Source organism: Rhipicephalus sanguineus, unplaced genomic scaffold, assembly GCF_013339695.2.
Source record: "Rhipicephalus sanguineus isolate Rsan-2018 unplaced genomic scaffold, BIME_Rsan_1.4 Seq971, whole genome shotgun sequence".
Classification (NCBI taxonomy): Eukaryota; Metazoa; Arthropoda; class Arachnida; order Ixodida; family Ixodidae; genus Rhipicephalus; species Rhipicephalus sanguineus.
The window spans coordinates 34,818-55,275 of NW_023616402.1; the positions used below are offsets into that span (position 1 = coordinate 34,818).

At 45.3% G+C, this 20,458-nt stretch overlaps 1 protein-coding gene across 1 annotated transcript; it reads right to left on the bottom strand.

The window, feature by feature from the left end:
• Positions 1-18,118: 18,118 nt before the first annotated feature.
• Positions 18,119-19,492, bottom strand: LOC125756851 (uncharacterized). The gene has a single exon (XM_049411814.1). The coding sequence runs from the start codon at positions 19,490-19,492 to the stop codon at positions 18,119-18,121; it is 1,374 nt and encodes a 457-aa protein (XP_049267771.1).
• Positions 19,493-20,458: the final 966 nt, after the last annotated feature.

Genomic DNA, 20,458 nt, shown 5'->3' on the forward strand with positions numbered 1-20,458 from the left:
TGCAGAAATCAAATGACACCACGCACGTCACACATAGTGGGAGACTTAATTGTTCGAGGCATGTTTATGTGCCCAGTGTGTGCTCGGAATTCACAACTGCTACCTCGCACGATCGGAGGATGTACGAGAGGTGCTGTGCAACACGTCTGCACACAACGTCAGACTTTCACTATGGCTTTAATTGATTAAGAAACTGATAGGCCCTCAAAAAAAACAAGAAAAGAGAAGAAGAAAGAAAAGAGCGCCGCTTTCACATGCAGAGTTGGTGAGCTTTTATCCTCTAAGCTTTCTCTTTCCCAACCCTTTCGTTGTTCTCTCTTTTTCTATCTTTTTTCTTTGTGACTTTGTATCTCTTGCTCTCTCTCTCTGTTTATTTCTTTCTTTGTCTTTCTACCGTTTTCTCTCTTTCTTTCCTTTCTCGCTTGCTCTGTGCAGTCATCCCCTCACCTTCTATCCTTTTTTCTCTTCCCTTTCTCTCAATCTCTTTCTCTTCTTCCTATTTCTTTTTATTCCCATCACTCTCTGTCCTCGTTCTCCCCTCCTCCTTTCCTTTCTCCTTACACTCACATCTCTACTCCTCATCCTCAATTCCCTTTCCCACCCCCTTGCTATACTATATACTATACAAGGCTATGTTATGCTCTGCTAACGTGACTGGATAGCCGAGTGGTGACAATGCTTCCCTCCTATTCGTTGGTCCGCGGATTTGAGTCTCACCTCGCCAAGAAATATTTTTGCTGAGAATTTCTCTCTTTTTCTTTCTTTCTCTCTGTTTGTCTCTTTCTTTCTCTCTATACTCGTTCTCTCGCCCATCCGAGTTATGGCACCCTGTGCTGGAGAAATCGGCGTGCCTGTTCTGGGAGCGAAGCAGAAGGGGAAGAAGACGACGAAGAGAGCGTGTGCTGTTTCATGATGATAATTTTCTATGATAAACCTCAAGCATAACACCTCTATGGTAACTCTACTCTGCTGTAAAAGAAAAATAGCTTTCAAGCAGATACTTTACTATGCCCTAGCCAAAGGCGAGGGCATAGTAAAGTATTTGCTTGACCTATCTGCATAGTAAAGTACCTAAAGTAACATAGTTATCTGCGTAGTAAAGTGTCTGCACAAAGTGGCATAAACTTTACTGTGAGTAAAGTTTATGCCACGCTATGATAAATGTCTCAGTTGGAGTGACGACAGTTTAGAGGTACCTGGAAAGTATGTGTAAGTGTTCCAAATAAAACAGTTGTGAATTTCATTTTGGTTGAAATTTTGCGACCAAGTGGGCTTTGAAAAAAAAAGGTCGCCCTCATACTTAAGGTTAAAAAGCACATATAGTTGTGATGAATTAGCAGTGCAGTCTACACTGAGCCATAGGGGTATGTTATACAGTAAAAGCTCGTTAATTCGGATTTCTAGGGACCGGAAAAAATGTCCGAATTAACCGAATGTCCGAATTATCGAATGGTCGAAATAAACACAATAAATGCAAGTTTTTTCAACATACGTTTACTTTACAAGGTAATCGCGGATGCGTCTCTGTTTTCGAGCAGAAATTCGCGCGGACACAATTTTTCTGAGCCCTTCAAGGTGCTCAGCAGCTCGCATGCTGTCTGCAGTGCCAAAACAAAATTCTTTAAGGACGATTTGTCGCCATGCATCACTTCCTTGACGATTTGCTCATCAGTCAGAGAGCCGGCAGTGGCAACGCCATCAATGCCGATATAATCGTCGAGTGTCACTGCATCAGGCATAACACTTCCGAAATCCTGCCCGTCATCGGCACCGTCGTTCGGCGACACTTCGGCCACTGCAGCATCGCTGGAGTCGGGCACAACAAAGCCACTGTGCCTGAAACAATTGGCAATGGCGTGCGCAGGCGTGCTCTGCCACACATACGCGAAGAATGCTAACTGCGCTCAGGAGACTCACGTCGTATTGTTTGCCGACGTCATGGCACAGGAGCTACTTCTTGCCGGGAGAGCCCATTTTTTCAGGGCACGCAAAATTTCTACTTTGGTGGTGAAGTCCTTGGCCTCGTACTTGGGCCGCTTCGCCGGCGTTGCCATCGGCGGAGAGTGCGTTCACACGAAAAGTCAGCACAAAAGCACCAGCAACAATCAAGCTAAAGGAGCCGTACTGAATTGTTCCTCGATAAAACGGCGTTCAACGATGCAGCACACCAACAGGATCAAAGCAACAAAATGACACCGCAACACCGCGCCAAACCCACACGCTATCACGCGCGAAGAAAAGGCGTTCAACCAGTCTCAAGTCAAGCCAAGCCGATAATTGATGTCCATGGCGATGCTGCGTTTGAGCTTCACTTTTGTTCCGAATGGTTCTTTTTTCGTTTTCGAGCCTCGCTAGCGGCCCGAAAGTCGCCGAATTATCCGATTTGCGGTCAAATCTGTCCGAAATAACGAGTGCCCAGTCTCATAGAGTGATGCATATATTTACAGGGACCAGATGACGTGTCCGAATTAACCGATTTTCCGAATTAACGAGAGTCGAATTAACGAGCTTTTACTGTATGTTGTGCTTACTGGTTTGCGTGTACCGCTAGCTATCTCCTTAATATTGGCATAAAGGGAAAGTAAAAATATGCACGTTCACCTGCTTTTTTAAGGTGCAAGCCTTTATGTCTCATGTGGAGGCTGCACCGACAAAATGGCGGCAGAAAACACGGTACAAAAATATGGCACAGATAAAGAAAATAATGGTACTAGAAAAAAACAAAAACTGGCAAACTCAAAATCTCCTGAAGTAGAACTGCTGCAACCAAAGCCGTGTCTGAGAACACAAGGTGCCCAACCAAATGGGGACAGTCGGGGTGGCTGGCGACGTGTCGTATGATGCGCCGTCGCTCCTAACTCATTTCTTGTTCACTTGGTATGAACAAAAATTGGCATAGAAAGGTAAGAATGTATGACTGATTGAATGTTAACTTTTACAGCCTATGCCAAATTACATTCGCTATGATTTTGGAATCCCTAGGTAAAACACATCCACACGAATTCTTTGCTTATTATGCAGTAAAGGAATTGATGCTGAGAAGTGGTGCATGCACCACGTTTAAAAGGCATTTCGCACATGCACCTTGTCATGGCAGAACTTGGCGCAAATAACACCAGAAGCTGTCGGCCACTGTTTGCAACATGTGTTGTGTATAAGACTCCATCGGCAACAAATATGATAAAAAATATTTCATCGCCTTTTCCCTGTTGCCATTGCATGATTAGACACTCTGAATTGTAAGCTGAATTGTAAGCTTTCCATTGCAATAAAAAAACAAGTACGTTATAATTTGGTTGCCTGTCCATTTAAGGTATAGATAAGAACTCCTAGAAATTTTGAAAACAGAAATACAGCATCTCTAGGAAATAATCATGCCCTTCGAATCCACAGAACTCTTAAGAAAGGGTAAATGGCCATTGTATAGTTGGTAAAATCACTTTCCTAGAGCGAAGTAGCCAGCTGCACTACATAAGCTCTCATGTTGAGTGCTTATAATCTACCAGCAGGGATGAAATTTGTCATACTTTTACACAAGTTTTCTGTTTATTTTGGTGTATTTAACATTTTGAAGCGTTCGTAAGATATTAACAAAATATTCAGTTTTACACATAATGCTTATTGAATCGAATACGACAGTATTCAATTTGATGTGTTATATCATTGAATATTTGCACACCCATAGAATATTTGCAGTGTCGGAATTTTCCTGGTGCGTATAATTCTCCATGTTGGCTTTACGTGTTTCCTAGAGAAAGCTTTTGTTCCATGATTTGGAATAGAAGAGCGAAAACTCGTCGATGTGCTACATCGACAAGCTTTCACTCTTTTATTTCAAAACATGTTTCACCAACTAGCCCAACAGTTCACGCTTCTGTGCCATGATCATAAAACTATTTTAACCAAGCCTTCATAGAGAGCGTTGTACTTGTACTACATTTGCTTATTGCAAAGCAACTGTATGATTCACATATATTCATGTTCGACAAGCACAGTTGTGTAGCTAGGTGAATAATATAATGACCCATCTGGCCTATGACCAATGGGAGGGTGGAGGGTGGAAGAGGGGGGGGGGGGGGGAGTTCTTAGGAGTGTACTTACAGGCTGTTAAGAGTGGACAGGCAAATCTGTCTTATTGTTGCATGAGTGGCAGAGCATGTCAGTTGAAAATAAATATGAGGTAAGGATTCGAGGCACGGGTGGTGAGAGAATGGCATGTGAACTGTTGGAAGCATTTCATGATGGGGAAGGAGTGATGTGTGTATTAGTGACCCATCTGTTGAAACTCGGAAAGGCAGAAAAGTTTCTTGAGCATTCTCTTGTGATGGTTGTTAATGTTAAATGGCTGTGACGTTGCACCTTGCCATACTGCGCATGTGTCTGTTCCCTTACATATTTGCTGGCAAAGCCACAAATAAAGATAGATGGAAGTTAACACATATCCTGTGTTTCTTGTCGTGAGTGGTCACTTCTGCATTTTATTACCTCCCTGAAGATATGCACGTACATCTTGCCGAGTTATAAGCTTTGTTGAACTACTTATAGTATGTGGCATCGTTGACACAAGATGACAACAGGGCATATGCTAAAGCTCCTGTAAGATCACAGGCCGAAGGTAACAAGCAGCTTACCTTTGTTAGCACAAAAAGCGCTGACATTTAGGATATCACTGTTCGCATATGTTGTAAGTGCTTCAGTGGAGTCTTGTGAGATTAAAATGTGGTGCTCCCACAAAGATTTTTTTCTTTTTGTACTGTCACCAACCTGGAAAATTATGTAGACGATAGGTAAAAGAGATCAGGGTTAGGCAGAATGATGTGATGCCTGACACTGCAAATGAATGCAAGAGTACTTAATTACCATTGTATTGCAAGTGGAATATTATATTCAATATGAACCTCAGCTTGCTTTGCCATGGTGTTCCTGTGGTTGTGCACCTTCTTACCACCGTGGCAGGATTGCGAGAACTAACGTCTCTGTCAAAATCTTGTGCAGGTGTGTGACACAAGCAGTCACTGTTTACAACTTCAAGGTACCTCTTACCACCTGTGGCAGTATTGCCAGAACTAACGTCTGTGTCAAATTCTTGTGCAAGTGTGCAAGGGACAAAACAGAAGTGGTCACTGTTTACATCTTTAAAGTCCTAAACAAGCACACCAGGACCATGAATGTACAGTGTCTGACAGCTCCAGTGGAATACACATCACGATGGCTGGAGCCATCCCTGTGTGGCACCAGCTAGCCTGTGACAAGCTGCATACTTTTGCTTGCGATAACTGTGTGGGAACAAAAAAGGGACACCGCACAAGGAAAGGCTTTTAGGCAATCTTAACGGCTTGCGGTGAGGGAATTCTGAAAAGGTCTGATGTGCCATCTTGCAATAAAGAAGCAACTTTTATACCTAGTCTGTCTTGTGTTAGTAGGAGTCCGATAAACGTAGACAGTACAAGTTCGTGGCTAGGGTAGGATGATGGTGAGGAGATGCCCTCTTGAAACGTTAACCGGCACCCCCCTCCCATCCCCTTCTTGGTGCACCGGAAGCTTTGCCCTATAGGTATTAGTTCCTTCAGTGGGTTCTCCTGAATGGCTTGTGATTGAGCTTGCTCTTACTACCTGCTTTACCCAAGTACCAATTCTGGTGTTGGATTTTTCTTGCTCCGTAGCAATTTTGAATAGAAAAAGAGGCTTCAAACATTACGCAAACAAACAGAGCGTTAAATGATTACCATGGATATACTGCACACAGACCTCCCCTATACAATTCACTAAAGAGTCTAAATTATATGCCTGATTAAACTGTAAGAAAGCATGTAGTTTCTTGATGTTATTTTTTTTAAACAGTACAATAACTTTGCAAAAACCAGAGTGTCATCAGTGGTGCTTGATATACAGTGCATGAAGCCAGTGAATATAAACTGCAATGATGCCACCAGAAGCATTAGCAAAAGTAAATTCACCCTGATATAGACCTCATTCTGCATTAGGACTGTCCAGGCATTATTAACAAAGTATATTCAATAATTTCATTACATCTAATTGCCCCATTTGCATAATCCTATCTCATCCATAGCATGCTGTGAATCCAATAATTATTGACCTATGAGGGGTATTACTAAAGTTGCCAGCTCATTTAAGGTACCTGCTAGCCCCAGTGATAACCTCATTAAATTGGAGGCTTTAATAAGTACTGCGTTGTGTTAATTCCTTCAAGAAATTTTTAGCATCCCCTTCGTAGCTATTTTTTAAAGATTTGATGATGCATCTCCCCATCTGATGACAGGCACTTGCCTAATTACCACCCCATCTTTCCAACAAGCAGCCCCTGTAAGATGCTTCAACGCATGCTATCATCGCAGGTCACCATAAGTTTCCTGAAACCACCTTGCTTTTAGTTCTGGCACCGCATGGCTTTCGTAAATCATTTTCTTGCAAAGCGCAACTTGCTTCCTTGACAAACTGCACCTATAATTTTTTACCATTCTTCAATAGCTATTTTTCTTGATTGCTCGAAAGAACGCAATAATGTGAACCATAAGCTACTACTTTTCAGAGAAAATTAATGAAATATAGATGATCATCTCCTATACCTAGCCTGAGTATATACTTCGTTAATAATCATTTACATTTTGGAGCATATATATGTGATGGCACGAAATCTGGAGTACCACTGGAGTCTGTCATAGGCATTTCGCACTTTTTTAAAGGTGTCATGCAACAATTTTGAATTAATCCTGCAATAAATTAGAAGAATTACTGCCTTGCCAATCGCTTGTCACATTTTTTTTTTCACAGAGTAAATTGATAAGGGCTCATTACAGAGGCTGGAGTTGGTGGTGATGCTGTCCGCCGCATCACCACTAATGAGACAGAGGACGGCGCGTGTATAATTAAGGCCCACACACGCGCGCGCGTACTATGTGCGCTTCACCGCAGTATACTTTGTGCACTTCACCGCATGACACAACTGTGTTGCGGCAATGTTGACTTTTAGAAAGACGTTTAGGTGTCGGGAATGTAAGCTAGACAATGCTCCTAACAATAAGATTTCTATTTTATTTCCGTTTTCATTTGTACACAACTACCTAATCGGCGACAGCATATATGTTAAGCCACTCGACAATAACGCCGGGTGAACGCCGGTTCATATCCCGTCGCTTCCAGCTTGCGCATTCCATATCTGTCACGCGCAGTTACTCAAGACGAAGCTTAAATAAACGTGTTGGTCCAAGTAATTCGCCCAAATGACAGTCCAACTGATAGCGATCGATCCTCGATCACGCAACACACGCACTTCTACCACACATCCACGCACGCCACAACACTAGTTGTGCATCAAAGAGACATTCACAAATCGCATAACACATGGCCTTTATTTCATGCTCGTACAGCTCGTTATCATTGCTTATAGATTTGGCGGCCAACATTTCGGGAGATTGGCGTTACCTGCTAAGCACCGCGGAGAAGCTCCCTCCGCTCATAAGCGTCCACTGAACACGGCGATATCGTAGAACTGGCAGAATTAACAAAACGGCAACGACATGCAGATGAATCGCTTTCTACAACACTCTTACACAATGCGACCACGTAGTACGTCCCCACGGGCAGAGGCGGTTCTCGCTAGTGCACACAGCTCACTGTCAAAATCTACACCAACAACCACCACGGAGAACAAACTACCATAGAGTTTCTCACAGTTAGTGGGAAACTCTAGTTACCGTCCCCTAGCCCAGCGATTCAGCGATTCTGCCGCCACCTACTTATACACTTCAAGCCAAGTCAAGCCGGTTTTAAGCGGCTATATGGGTGCGCCGAACGCTTTATCCCACTTTCGTCTCGTACAACCCGGGCGCAGCAACGCCGGCCTATTAGAAATGACTATTACAATAGGGGAAATTGAGAGGGCGATAGACGATCTTAGCACGGGCAAGTCACCTGGTCCAGATGGGATTAATGCCGCTTTTTACAAGGCGTTCAAGTCGGATATGGCCGCAGCACTGCACGAGGTATTTTCAGAGTCTTTAGATCGGCGGACCTTGCCCCCATCGTTCAATCGCGCGCACACTGTACTTATTCCTAAAAGAGAAGAAAAACATGTCTTACGTAAAGTGACAGGATATAGGCCAATCACGTTGACGAACGTGGATTACAAAGTATTAATGAAAGTGCTGGCGAGGAGGTTGCAGGGGGTAATACACAAGTTGGTCGGGTCGCATCAGACCTGCGGCATTAAGGGTAGGAGCATATTCACGAATATTCACGTAGCCAGGAGCATTTTGGAGTATTGTGATAGTGCACTTCTTAAAGTAGCTATGTTACAAATAGATCTAGCCAAAGCTTTTGACATGGTGCCACACAATATTCTGTTTATGTTAATTGAATACGTTGGTCTTGGTTCGGTCATGTGTAAAGGTATTAGGATGGCATACAAAAGCTCAACTACAAATCTGATTGTGAACGGAGAACTTTCACAGCGCATACAAGTCCTTTCCTCTGTGCGCCAGGGGTGTCCGTTAAGTCCTTTACTTTTTGCTTTATTTTTGGAACCACTCTGTAGGAAAGTTATTAGCAGTGCTGGAATTAAAGGGTTTAGGTTACAGGCATGTGAAGTGCGTGCTTTGGCATACGCCGACGATATTGCCTTTTTTGCTGTTGATGGAGAGAGCGTCAATTCGTTATTAAGATATCACTGAAAGGTTTTGCGACACAAGTGGAAGTTTGATGAATAAGGATAAAAGTGTGGGTTTGTGGCATGGCAATTGGGATCACACGCCCAATTCTTTTGGAAATATTTGGTGGCTCACGACACCTAGCCGTTATCTCGGGGTACCATAGGCCTGGACAGATATAAAGACAGCGACTCGCTTTGGCTTGGCAAGGCGGAGGAACTGCGTGCGACAGCTGAAGCATGGGGTGGTCGAGAATTATCAATTTTCTCTCGGTCCGCAATATGTAACGTTTTTCTGGCTGCTAAAATTATGTACCTTTTGCAAGCACTTAGTTGTACGCGTAAAAACATTTAAAAAATCCACAGGATATTTGTCACATTCATCTGGAGATCTACATGGGAGTGCACAGCAAGAACTAATTTGTTTCGTCGAGTTAAGCAAGGAGGTCTTTCTCTGTGTCATCTGTTTCTCAACCAAGCAGTATATCACGTTTCATGCTGATAAGAGATCAAAGAGATTCCTTTTTATGTTGTTTATTTCAAAGAATGTTATTACATCATATGCCTGACTTCTTTGTATCGTCAGAGAGGGGAGAACGATACTCCTTGTCGCCATTCTTCCGCGAAGTTGTGTTGTCCTATCGATTCCTAAGAGCAAGGTTTCCTATGGATTACTTATCTAACGTGAAAAGAAAGCGCCTTATGAAGGACCTAATTCAAAATGTATTCCCTGTCCCCGTTTATCGGTTAATGTTTAAAAAAGCACACGGCCAAGACGTTCTAAAACGAGTTAAAAACATGTGGATACCGCCTAACGTAAAGACCTTCTTCTTCAAGCTTCATACAGGAACCTTGCCAGTGAAAACGTGGCTGGAGGATAAAGGGATTTATGTACCATGGGGAAGCATGTGTTTCCTGTGTAATCGGCCTGAAACTATTGAACATGTATTCATTGACTGCAATAATGCCATATTCTTTTGGGACATGTTGCAGAGGACCTTAAAGATAGAACTACCTCTTAATCCGCACGGAATTCGCTTTTTGCCCTTTGAATACTCTGTTCCGCATTTGGATGTTATCTTTTTACTGGGTCTCCATTCGGTTTGGCGCAGAGGGCCTAGGTTCGAGCCTCGTTCCATCCTGGAATTTTTTTTCTTATTTCGTTTTTTTTTTAATTATTTCGAGCGATAGTGGTTACGGACACCGGCGGCGGCGGCGGACAACTACGGCCGTTGACAGATGATGATGATGATATTGTTGCTCTGCCCTTTGTAACGGGCGATCAAACGGGAAATCCGGATCTGGCACAATAAGTCTGTTACGTCTGTACAGCCACTTGTGGCTGTACGACGATTTATTTTACACAAGGAAACATGAACACGTTAAATAGCGCAGCTTAGGCGTTGGAGTCACATATGGCTAACGTTCGACACCAGCATGACGCTCGTGCCACAGCGCCAGTGTGGTCGCGCGCGCACTTCATCGTCGTTGTCTTCAAGCGAGACATGTCAATTCTTCCCCCCTTAGACGAAGTCTCCATAGCGGTCTGGAGGCCGCCTAACCTCTGGTGGTCGCAGTTTCCGGGTGGTTCCTGCTTGTGACGTCGAGGTCGACGGTTGCGAGGGAGGGTTGTTTTGCATGTTGAGCGAGTCAGGCCGTTGATCAGCAGAACTCGACGGCGTCTCTTCTGACGTTGTGTCCGAGAAATCATCTGCTACGCTCCAATCTGTCGGTGATTGGGTTGTGTGTCCGGTCTGGCTCGTTTTCCTCATATGGTTGAGGTGACGCCGAACCTTTCCGTGGTCGCTTTTTACAAGCCAGGATCGTGGTCCGACGCGGCGCAGTATTTCGCCTTCAATCCAATCTGGCTTTTTCAAAAACTGTCGGATGAGCACTCTCTCTCCTACTGCGAAGCGACGGGATTTCGTCAATGTCTCCTGGCTCTCAGAGATGTGTCTTTCCGTCTCCCGTTTGAGAAGATCGAGAGGACATAGAAGCTCTCGTCCAAACATTGCTCTCGCAGGTGACATTCCTGTAGCAGTGTGAATGGTCGTGTGCTGCCTATACAGGAATCTTGCAAGTCGACACTGTATGGACCTGTCTGTATCCCTCAGGAGTGCTCTTTTCAGCTCTGCCACATAGCGTTCTGCCTGGCCGTTTGTGGCAGGATGGTAAGCTGGTGATGTTGTAGCCTGTATGCCATTTGCCGTATAGAACTGCCTTATCTCGTTCGAAATAAAGGCTTTTCCGTTGTCGGAGACGACCTTTCGGGGAATGCCAAACGTAGCAAAGATGCTTCGTAGCACATCGATGACAACCCAATGGACCACACTTATCCATTGGATGTCCGATTTAGAGCCGAACGTCCACGTCCGGAAAATAACATCTGTCGTACAAACGGAGGACGTACATTTTCGGATGTAAAGAAACGTCCGCACTCTAAAATACGGTGGAAGTCCTGTGGATGTTTGATTGCGGATTTACCAGCAGCGATCGTCCCGCGGATGTCCTCCCACGGACAATAATTGATTTATGCTTTTGTCGGCGCTATAAGCACGTACGTGGAGCTAAATGCTATGATCACGATGATTTCAATAATATGTAAAACATCAGCAAAAGTCGTTTGATTTTACATTGAAAGTGACTGCCACTGCAAGTCATACTGCAAAATCACCTCCTGGCGTAGTGCTCAAGAAAATATAAAATCTTCTAACCACCTATTTTTAATTGTTTTTCGAAAACCGGAACAAAACGGCTAAACGGCTAAAGAAAACCTCTACTCGCTGAACCGGTGTTTTGGTCTGTCTTGTCGCCGTACGTTATTGTGGCGTTTCGGTTTCGCGTTGCCCGTTCAGCTCCAATCGTCATGGCCATCAACAGTGAGAACCGACGGAAGTCGCGTCGTTGCAGCTGGGCTTTTTCGCGCGCCTTTCGAGACGCTACAAGTATCGCACCACATCAACTGTGCGCATTGGGAACACGGTGAGCAAATTTTTATTCTGTGCATGTTGTTAGAGGGCCATTTTTTGCGCGGGGAGTGCTGACGCCGTTAACAAAACTGCGATTAGGCCTACCGTCACAACTCGCGTATTCCAAGTCAAACTTTTGTTCTAAAAAGACAGGGCGTGCAAACACGGACACAAGAAAGAAGTCAGGACACCAGAAACGCCTTCCGTTTGTGGTGTCCTGACTTCTTTCTTGTGTCCGTGTTTGCACGCCCTGTCTTTTTAGAATGAATACTTACCAACTAGCTCAGCTCTCTGTTATTCTAAGCGTCACACTTTTGTTCTGGCTTCCTACGCACGTCGCGACCACCTGACGGGCGTGTTTGCGAGAAAACAAGCAAGGAGGCTAAGAAATTGATTGAAGTTTTTGCGAATTGTTGTAAACACAACCGTCTTTGTTCCGAGGATTCCTTGTTAAACGTACCGAAGCATCATGGTCAAGCGGTCGGAACAGCTCAGAAAGCTTAAATCTCATACGTGAGCTCTGAATAAGAGGACTGCCGCGAATACCTAGCACCCGTAGACACCGATGACGGGGAACAATGTACAGATGCCGCTTGAGATCTGCTCACGTTTGTGCGTACAGTAGTGACAGTGATGAAGAGCGCGAAAGCGAACTCCCATAGTAAGTGCAAGCGCATGCAGTCGCCAAGGTGTTCCTTCCATAGACATGGGTGTCACTTCCACGCAACAGCATTGTCATAAACCAGTAGAACAAAGGTAGGCGTATAAGATGAGTAAGGAAGAATAGGCATACCAGTGTGGTGCATTAACAAGGTAGTAACAAGGCACAGATAACGAACAACGATAGGATAAGTAGAGGCAAAGAGCGCTGATTTGCTGGTGCCTATCCCGACCATTTAACATCTATGCGCTGTTAATACCTTCGTAATGGATCCTTACCAACTCGCCCAACCTTCATGCGTGGATCCGATTTTACTGCAGAAGTGTCCTTCGACTATTAAAATTAGCTGTCTAGATCACGACTCGTCCCTTTAGGTGGTCATTCAAATAGGCTATATTGTGCGATGTCTTGATGATTATCCACAAAGCAAGCTTGCACTGTTTTGTTCTCCCGTACCTCACACGTTTATAATCACTGTGCACCTTTATGTTTCTGCAGAACAAGTGGAGGCCATTGTCATTACCATTGGGTTCAAATGATTGGAGCCATGATCAAGGGACTGTAGGTGCATCTGAGAAAAGTTCCTGCTTGGTTGTGTGTGCCTGTGCGACTGAACCTTGTGCAACTTTGGGAATCTTCTGTGGACTGTGCAACAACAAGGCATGTTCTGTAGACTGAAGGTAGCTACCCCATGGTATTTTTGTTTTTATTTTTGGAGATATTTTCACGTTCCTATTGATAGCTTGCATGTGGTTTCATGGATTCAGGTTCTTAACATGCTGTATTCCAACATGATCGCTTTGATGACATCTAGGTAGCATAATAAGGTCACAGTTAACCAACTTCGATGTGATCACAATGCCGCTGGATTGTTCTGGGCTCTGTGCATGCATAAGAAAGAACCTGATGCGGTGTACTGATAACATTAACGTGACATGGCAATTACGATGAGGTCACTGCAAGCCATGCATTGCTTCTTTTTATTGTGCCTCTGTACAAAATATGTGCGAGGAAACCACAACATTAATTACGAGATATTTTTTGCCTAAATTTCTGTTTGTCCTATATGTGTATCTATTTGTTGACCCACTGTTAGCTTTGAAGATGCCAGTGCATGGTTCATACACAGTGTAGAGTGCAAGCGGTTTTTTTAGCTGTCATTTGTCATCTGCATCTCATCACGTAGCACTATCTTGACGTCACTGCAAAGCCGCACTTTTGTGAGACCAGTATTCGGCCCTCTTGTAAAATAACCTGCAAGAGCCTGTTAATATACATAGTTTTACGTCACGAAGGATTCTGTTATCTTCTACATAATATATGTTGCTGTTATTGCATAGCCATACTTTTGTGAGGCCACAGTGTTATGTGTATAATTTAGTGCGAGATACCTTCACCACGTCTTATTTTTTTGTGTTTGTGTTTTAGTCACATATACCGGGTGTCCCAGCTATCTTTAGCCAAGGGTTAAAAAATACAATATTAGAGGCAGGTGAGTGAAATCAGTTGCAAATTGCTGACAGCCACCTTGCACACAGAAAATTTCTGTTACGTAATTGATTAATTTATTAATTAGGATTATTTAATTAAGTTGCTAATATTGGCTTTAGGCAAGAAACGCAACTTGCAAAGTTCGACAGCGTCTTCAGAAACCCCCATTGCATAATTTGCGATAAAGAAAGTCTCACGTATACAATTTTTTCCAAGCTGCAAAAAGAACCACGTGGTTAAGCCACAGCTGAGAGCAGCATCACGTGGTTCTTTTTGCAGCTTGGAAAAAATCTTATGAGACTTTCTTTATCGCAAATAATGCAATGGGGCTTTCTGAAGACACTCTTGAACTTTGCAAGTCGCATTTCTTGCCTAAAGTCAATATTTAGCAATTTAATTCATTAATCCTAATTAACAAATTAATCAACTAGGGAACAGAAAATTGTCCGTGGTGCGCAAGGCGGCTGTCAGTAATTCGCAACTGATTTCATTCGCCTGCCTCTAATATTGTATTTTTCAACCCTTGGCTAAAGATAGCTGGGACACCCAGTATATTTGCTGCACCAAGAACATTTTCCTGCTACAGGAAAGGTGTGCCTTAGCGAAGTATCCCAATCAGTTTTCTACATTGTGTATCCATTGCTGTATGTTGCATGCTGTAGTTCTACTTTATGTAGATTAACTTTTCTGTGCAGTCCATGCTCTGGATACACCTACAGATAATGTGTCATTGCTTACAGTCTATATTCATCACATCAAATGAAAGAGCCCATCTGTTTTTTGCATCATGTGAATTACTGTTTATTGTTGGAAACATGCCATTTCATGTCTGTACAAAATGTGTGTGTATTCCTTGTGCCCGATATTTGTTCACTTCTATTCAGTTCCTTTAGGTTGCAGAATTGTGGTTCAGGTGTAAGCGTAGTCAATTTATTCTAGTAATTTCATTTTCCTTCAGAAAAACAAGTTAAGGGCAGATTACTTAGTAAAGGAACACTAGACTTTATGCTGTGTTAAGTGACTTCAAGGTGCATTTATTATTTTTCTGTGCTACTCTACTGATGTTGAAATTAACATGAACACTTTATCTTGTTATTTTCAATTCTTGTGGGTCCTTATCAGCTTTTAGGTAATGTGTTCATATGCTAGGGTCTGCTGTGCCAGGTGTTATTATGTGTTACCAGGTGTTACCAGGTGGTATTATTAAAAAGCATGCTTTTTAATAAAAATACTGTTGATCTGCTTTATGTGCAAGTCTATGCCTCAGTCATATCGTCACGAAAAGCTGCACAAGGCTTATTAAAAGGCTTATATGCATTATTTATGATGACTGTGTACCAATGCAGTCAACATTAAAGATGTTGAACTTGCTGGGAATGCTATGGGTGTTGTTGAATGGGTTGCTGCTGTGGATCTTGTGCTCTGTGCTAATATGTTGTCACTCATCCAACTGTTACCATTGAGACTGTCCTGTATTTGCCTTGGGGTACTTATTAGTGAACGCGACAGCACAGTAAAGCAAGTGAAGAATGGTGCATATAATTGGTGCTCTGATTCTTGAATAGAGTACAACCTCTAAAGCATGGAAAAAGCTGAAGTATGACAAGCAATACACCAACAAAAACCAACTCATACTTCTCCATTTTCAATGCTTCAGAAGCTGTACTCCTAACAACCTATGCACCATGCTTCACTTTCTTTACTGTGCTGTTGCATTCACAAATATGTGCCCTCAAAGCAACTAAAAGACCTTCAACATATTACCTCAAGACACAACATCCTCAGCAAGAGCCCATTCAACATATTTAATGTAAGTTACATTGGTGTGCAGTCATCATAGATGTATGAGAACCGCTTCCACGTGCACCAAATTAGCCAAAATATGCATGATAAAGGCACTGTATATTAACTTGAATAGTCATAACTGTTAATTTAGATATTAGGCTTGTTAATTATGAACTGAATGATGCATGTAAGTCTTTTATTAACCCGTATGTGCCCAGTGTCCTACATATAGGACGCTTCTTTGATGCACTCCCCAATACATCACTATTTCTTTAGCTGATGAGTAGCGCCACCTACAGCACATCAAGGAGGCCTCAATGAGGCCTGCTTGATGTGCGGTAGGCGGCGCTAGTAATCAGCTAAAGAAATAGCGATGTTAGAGTGCATCAAAGAAGCGTCCTATATGTAGGACACTGGGCATATATGGGTTAATTAAGGCTTCAAAAATTCCGGATTTATCACGGATGTCCGCATTTAAAATCCGACTAGTGTCCCGTGGACGTTCATGTCCAAATTATTGAGTCCGGCGGACGTCTGAATATCCGTGAAAGACGTGTCCAGGACGTCCAGTTTAACGCCTTTTTGTTTGCGCGGGACGGTCCGTCAGATATCCGCCGTACGTCATTGGGATGTGTACGGATGTCCACTGGACTCACGAACATCCGGCACTGAACATCCATCAGATGTACTGGGGATTGTTTGTGGTCCATTGGGAACCGCGGATGTTGCTTGCGTCACGTGCCGGACTTCCACCCACTTTGTGTGTGCATCCACAACAACCAAGTAGGTGCGCCCGAGTAGTGGCCCCGCGATGTCAACGTGCACCGTGTGCCATGGTGTCTTGGGACGGTCCCAGGAGGGAATAGGAGCTTTGGGTGGGCTGTTCTGCGTTGAAAGGCATTCACGGCACTGTCGCACCGTTTCTTCGATCACCTTGTCGATTCCGGGCCACCATACGTAGCTCCTTGCGCACTTCTTCATGGCTACCATGCCTCGGTGACCAGCGTGCAGAAGTGCCAGAACGTGGGATCGTGCTGAGCTCGGTATGATCACCCGTGATCCAAGTGTCAGGCACTCGCGATGAAAGGCTAGTGCGGTCGCTCGTCGTCGGTAAGGAGTGAACTCATCTCCAGTGAGTTTCTCCACTGTGCCATCCTGCACTGCCTTGTACAACCTCTGCAGGATGCTGTCTTCTTGTGTCAGACGTGCTATCTCTGTAGCAGTGAACGGAGGTCTCGACAAAGCTTCGAACAATAGTACGTCGCCTGGTGGCCAGGGTTCATCGAGACGTTCTGGTAGTGGCAATCGACTCAACGCATCCGCGTTTTGATGGTTCTTGCCATGCCTGTAGACGATGTTGTAGTCATAGGCCGACAACTTGATGCACCATCTGGTCATCCGTGGTGACAGGACTTGAGCCGTTGGCTTCCCTGGACCCAGTATGCCGAGAAGCGGTTGATGATCCGTGACGAAAGTCACCTTTCTTCCCGCAATATACTTGTGGAACTTGTGTGCAGCAAACACTACGGCAAGGCCTTCTCTGTCCAACTGAGCATAATTGCGTTCCGCTGTCCCTAGCGTCCGAGATGCGAAAGCGATTGGCGCCTCTCTATTCTGTTCATCACGTTGAGACAGAACAGCTCCTATGCCGTATGGTGAAGCGTCACATGAGACGAGAAGCTCCTTCTGTTCGTCGTAGTGTGCCAGTACGGTCTGACTGAGAAGCAATCTCTTCAGTTTATCGAATGCTTCTTGATGCTTGGTCTCCCATCTCCACGTGGCGTCCTTCTGCAGGAGCTGGTAGAGACAGCTGACAATTGTTGCCCTGTTCTTCAAGAACCTGTCATAGAAAGCCAGCATTCCAAGGAATGATTGAAGTGCTTGCTTGCAGTTTGGTGCTGGAGCATCCGTTATTGCTCGAACTTTCTCTTCGTTGGTGTGGACGCCTGTCTCGTCAATTCGGTGTCCCAGAAAAGAAACTTCTCGCACTGCAAAACAGCACTTGTGTTTGCCGAGACGAAGGTTGCAATTGCGCAGCCTCTTCAGAACCTCTTCCAGTCTCTCGGCGTGTTCAGTGGCGTCTTTTCCACTGATGATCACGTCATCTAGGTATGCGCAAACGCCTGTGATGCCAGACAGCATAGTCTCCATAAAGCGTTGAAAAATGGCTGGAGCTGCAGAGATTCCGAAAGGCAATCGTTTGACCTTGTAAAGCCCTTTCAGCGTGTTCAGGGTCAATATCTCTGCTGTCTCTGGCGTTACGTGAAGTTGCTGGTAAGCTTGTGCCAAATCCAGGGTGCTGAATACCTTGCCTCCCCTCAAGTGGCTAAGGACTTCATCTGTTGTTGGAAGTGGGTAGTCTGCCTTCTTCGATACCTGGTTCACGGTGCAACGGTAGTCACCGCATATTCGCAACGAGCCGTTTTTCTTTCGAACAAGTACGAGAGGCGTTGCCCAATCCGAATGCTGCGCAGGCTCGATTATGCCGTGACTTTGCAGTCGATCCAATTCAGCTTCTACAGCTGACCGCAGCGCGAAAGGAACCGGTCATGATTTTAGGAACTTTGGTTTCGCTGCTTCCACGAGTTCAAGTTGTACCGCAGGACCGACGTGTCCTGAGATGTCCTCGTCGAACACAGACTGGTACTTGTCTAGAAGCTTCGAAATAAGTTTGTCGTCTGATACGTCATTGATGCCCGTGATCTGTATACCCAGATGAGGAAACCAGTTTCGTCCGAGGAGGTTACAACCTGCTCCTTTGATGACAACAAGCGGTAATGTGAAATTCCTGTTCTTGTGCGCTACATCCACCGTTGCACATCCGAGAACTCGGAGGGACTGGCCCAACCATGTGCGTAGGAGAATGTTGTCCGTCTGAAGCCGTGGTGGGTCATCTGTCCACGTGGCTTTGAACGTGGCCTCACTGATGAGTGTGCAGGCTGCACCCGAGTCGACTTCGAACTCCAAGGTCTTGCCATGTATGCGTAGTTGAGTCATGACCTTCTGCGCGCTGGACGCGTCGATTAAGGTGTTGAGCTCGTAAAGTGCCGCGTCTGGTGAATCCTTTGGAGTCGTGACTGGTGCTGAGGCCACTGTCGAAGTTCCTTGTCGGGGATATTCGATGTTGTTGTTCTTGTTTGTTCTTGCCTCTTTCCGCTTTTTCAGGCAGGCCTTTTCAATGTGTCCGCGTTTCTTGCAGTAGTTGCAGGAAGCTGTCTGAAACTTGCAAGTGTCCGGACTATGCTGCGCGTCACAACGCCAACAGTGTTGTTTCTTCCTTTGGGCAGAGGCACTCGAGTGACGTTGATTTTCTGTCTTGCAGATACTTGTGCAGGCTTCGTGAATCTCTTTGAATTCCGTTTTCACGTTTTTCTGGTCTTCGACGGCGTTTTCAGCTCGCAGTGCAATGTCAAAGGCTCTCTTGAAAGTCAAGTCCTTTTCTGCGAACAGCCGTTGCTGGACCTGCTCGTTCCGAAGACCGCAAACGAAACGATCACGCAGCATTACATCAAGAGGCAGCATGGTTGGATTCGCCGCAGCGTCTACGCTTGTTCCAAAATTGCAATCTGCTGCTAGCTTCTTGAGCGCTGTTACGTAATCACTGACCGTTTCGTCATGCCGTTGGTCACGACGTTGGAAGCGTGCCCTGCAGAAGACCTCCGACGGCTGTGGATCAAAGTGCGCCTTGAGCATCTCGACTATGTCATCGTAGCTCACTTGGTTGGGCTGCTTGGGTTGAACGAGGGCGCAGACGACGTCGTAAGTCTGTTCCCCGCATAACGTTAGCAGATGAGCACGTTTCTTGGAAGCGTCCGTAATGTCGTTAGCCTCGAAGAAGAACTGTAGCCTCCCATACCAGGATCTCCAGGAGCCGGAGCTGCCGCTGAATTCGGGTAGCCGACCAAAGTCAGGCGTCGCCATCTCGTTCCGTTCCTTGACGTCGGTGAAGTGCCGGTGAGTCCAGAGTCTTCCTCGTCGCCAACTGTTACGTCTGTACAGCCACTTGTGGCTGTACGACGATTTATTTACACAAGGAAACATGAACACGTTAAATAGCGCAGCTTAGGCATTGGAGTCACATATGGCTAACGTTCGACACCAGCATGACGCTCGTGCCACAGCGCCAGTGTGGTCGCGCGCGCACTTCATCGTCGTTGTCTTCAAGCGAGACATGTCAAAGTCTCTAACTATTGGTTTGGTGTATTTGCTGCCGGACCTGTTCTATCCTGCAGATAGTTCGCACACCACCAGTGTTCTAATCGACGCTTCGTTGCCTCCACCGTTTCCCACTGCGGTTGCTCTTGTGACTCCCGGAAACCCAGCGCCATTGCCAGCAATTTCTGCCGTTGTTCCGGTGGCGTAGCGGCCGCAGATGAAGTGGCGGAGACCTGTGGTTTCAATGCTGGGCAGCGTAGCACGATGTGTTCGATGCTTTCCTCCTCCAGGGTGCACAGGGGGCATGTCGTGTCAAGGTTGGGTGTGTACGTCGCCCGCAGCAGTCGGGTTCGCAACATGCCGCACCTGGCTTCACATAGGAGACCGCTTCCCTTTGAGTTTTCGTACAGCGGTTCTTTCTCGATCGCTTGTTTTGCTTTACTGTAGAAACTCAAAGCGGGCTTTCCTGCTACCATCGTCCGCCAGCTGGCACTTTCGGCCTCCTGGACGGCTTCCCGCACCTTGGTCCTCCTGTCCCACTGAGGTTTCTCCGTAAGTCGGCATGGTGCGACCTCGTACCGCTCCGCCAGGCGTTTTGTGCGCAGCACCCACTTTGTGTTGATGCACTTTAGGTGGATGTACTTAAACACCTCACGCGCCCAACGTCCGTCTGGTAGTTGGCTCAGCCGGCGCTCATAGGCGAGTTTGGACACTGCTTCCCGAGCCTCAAAG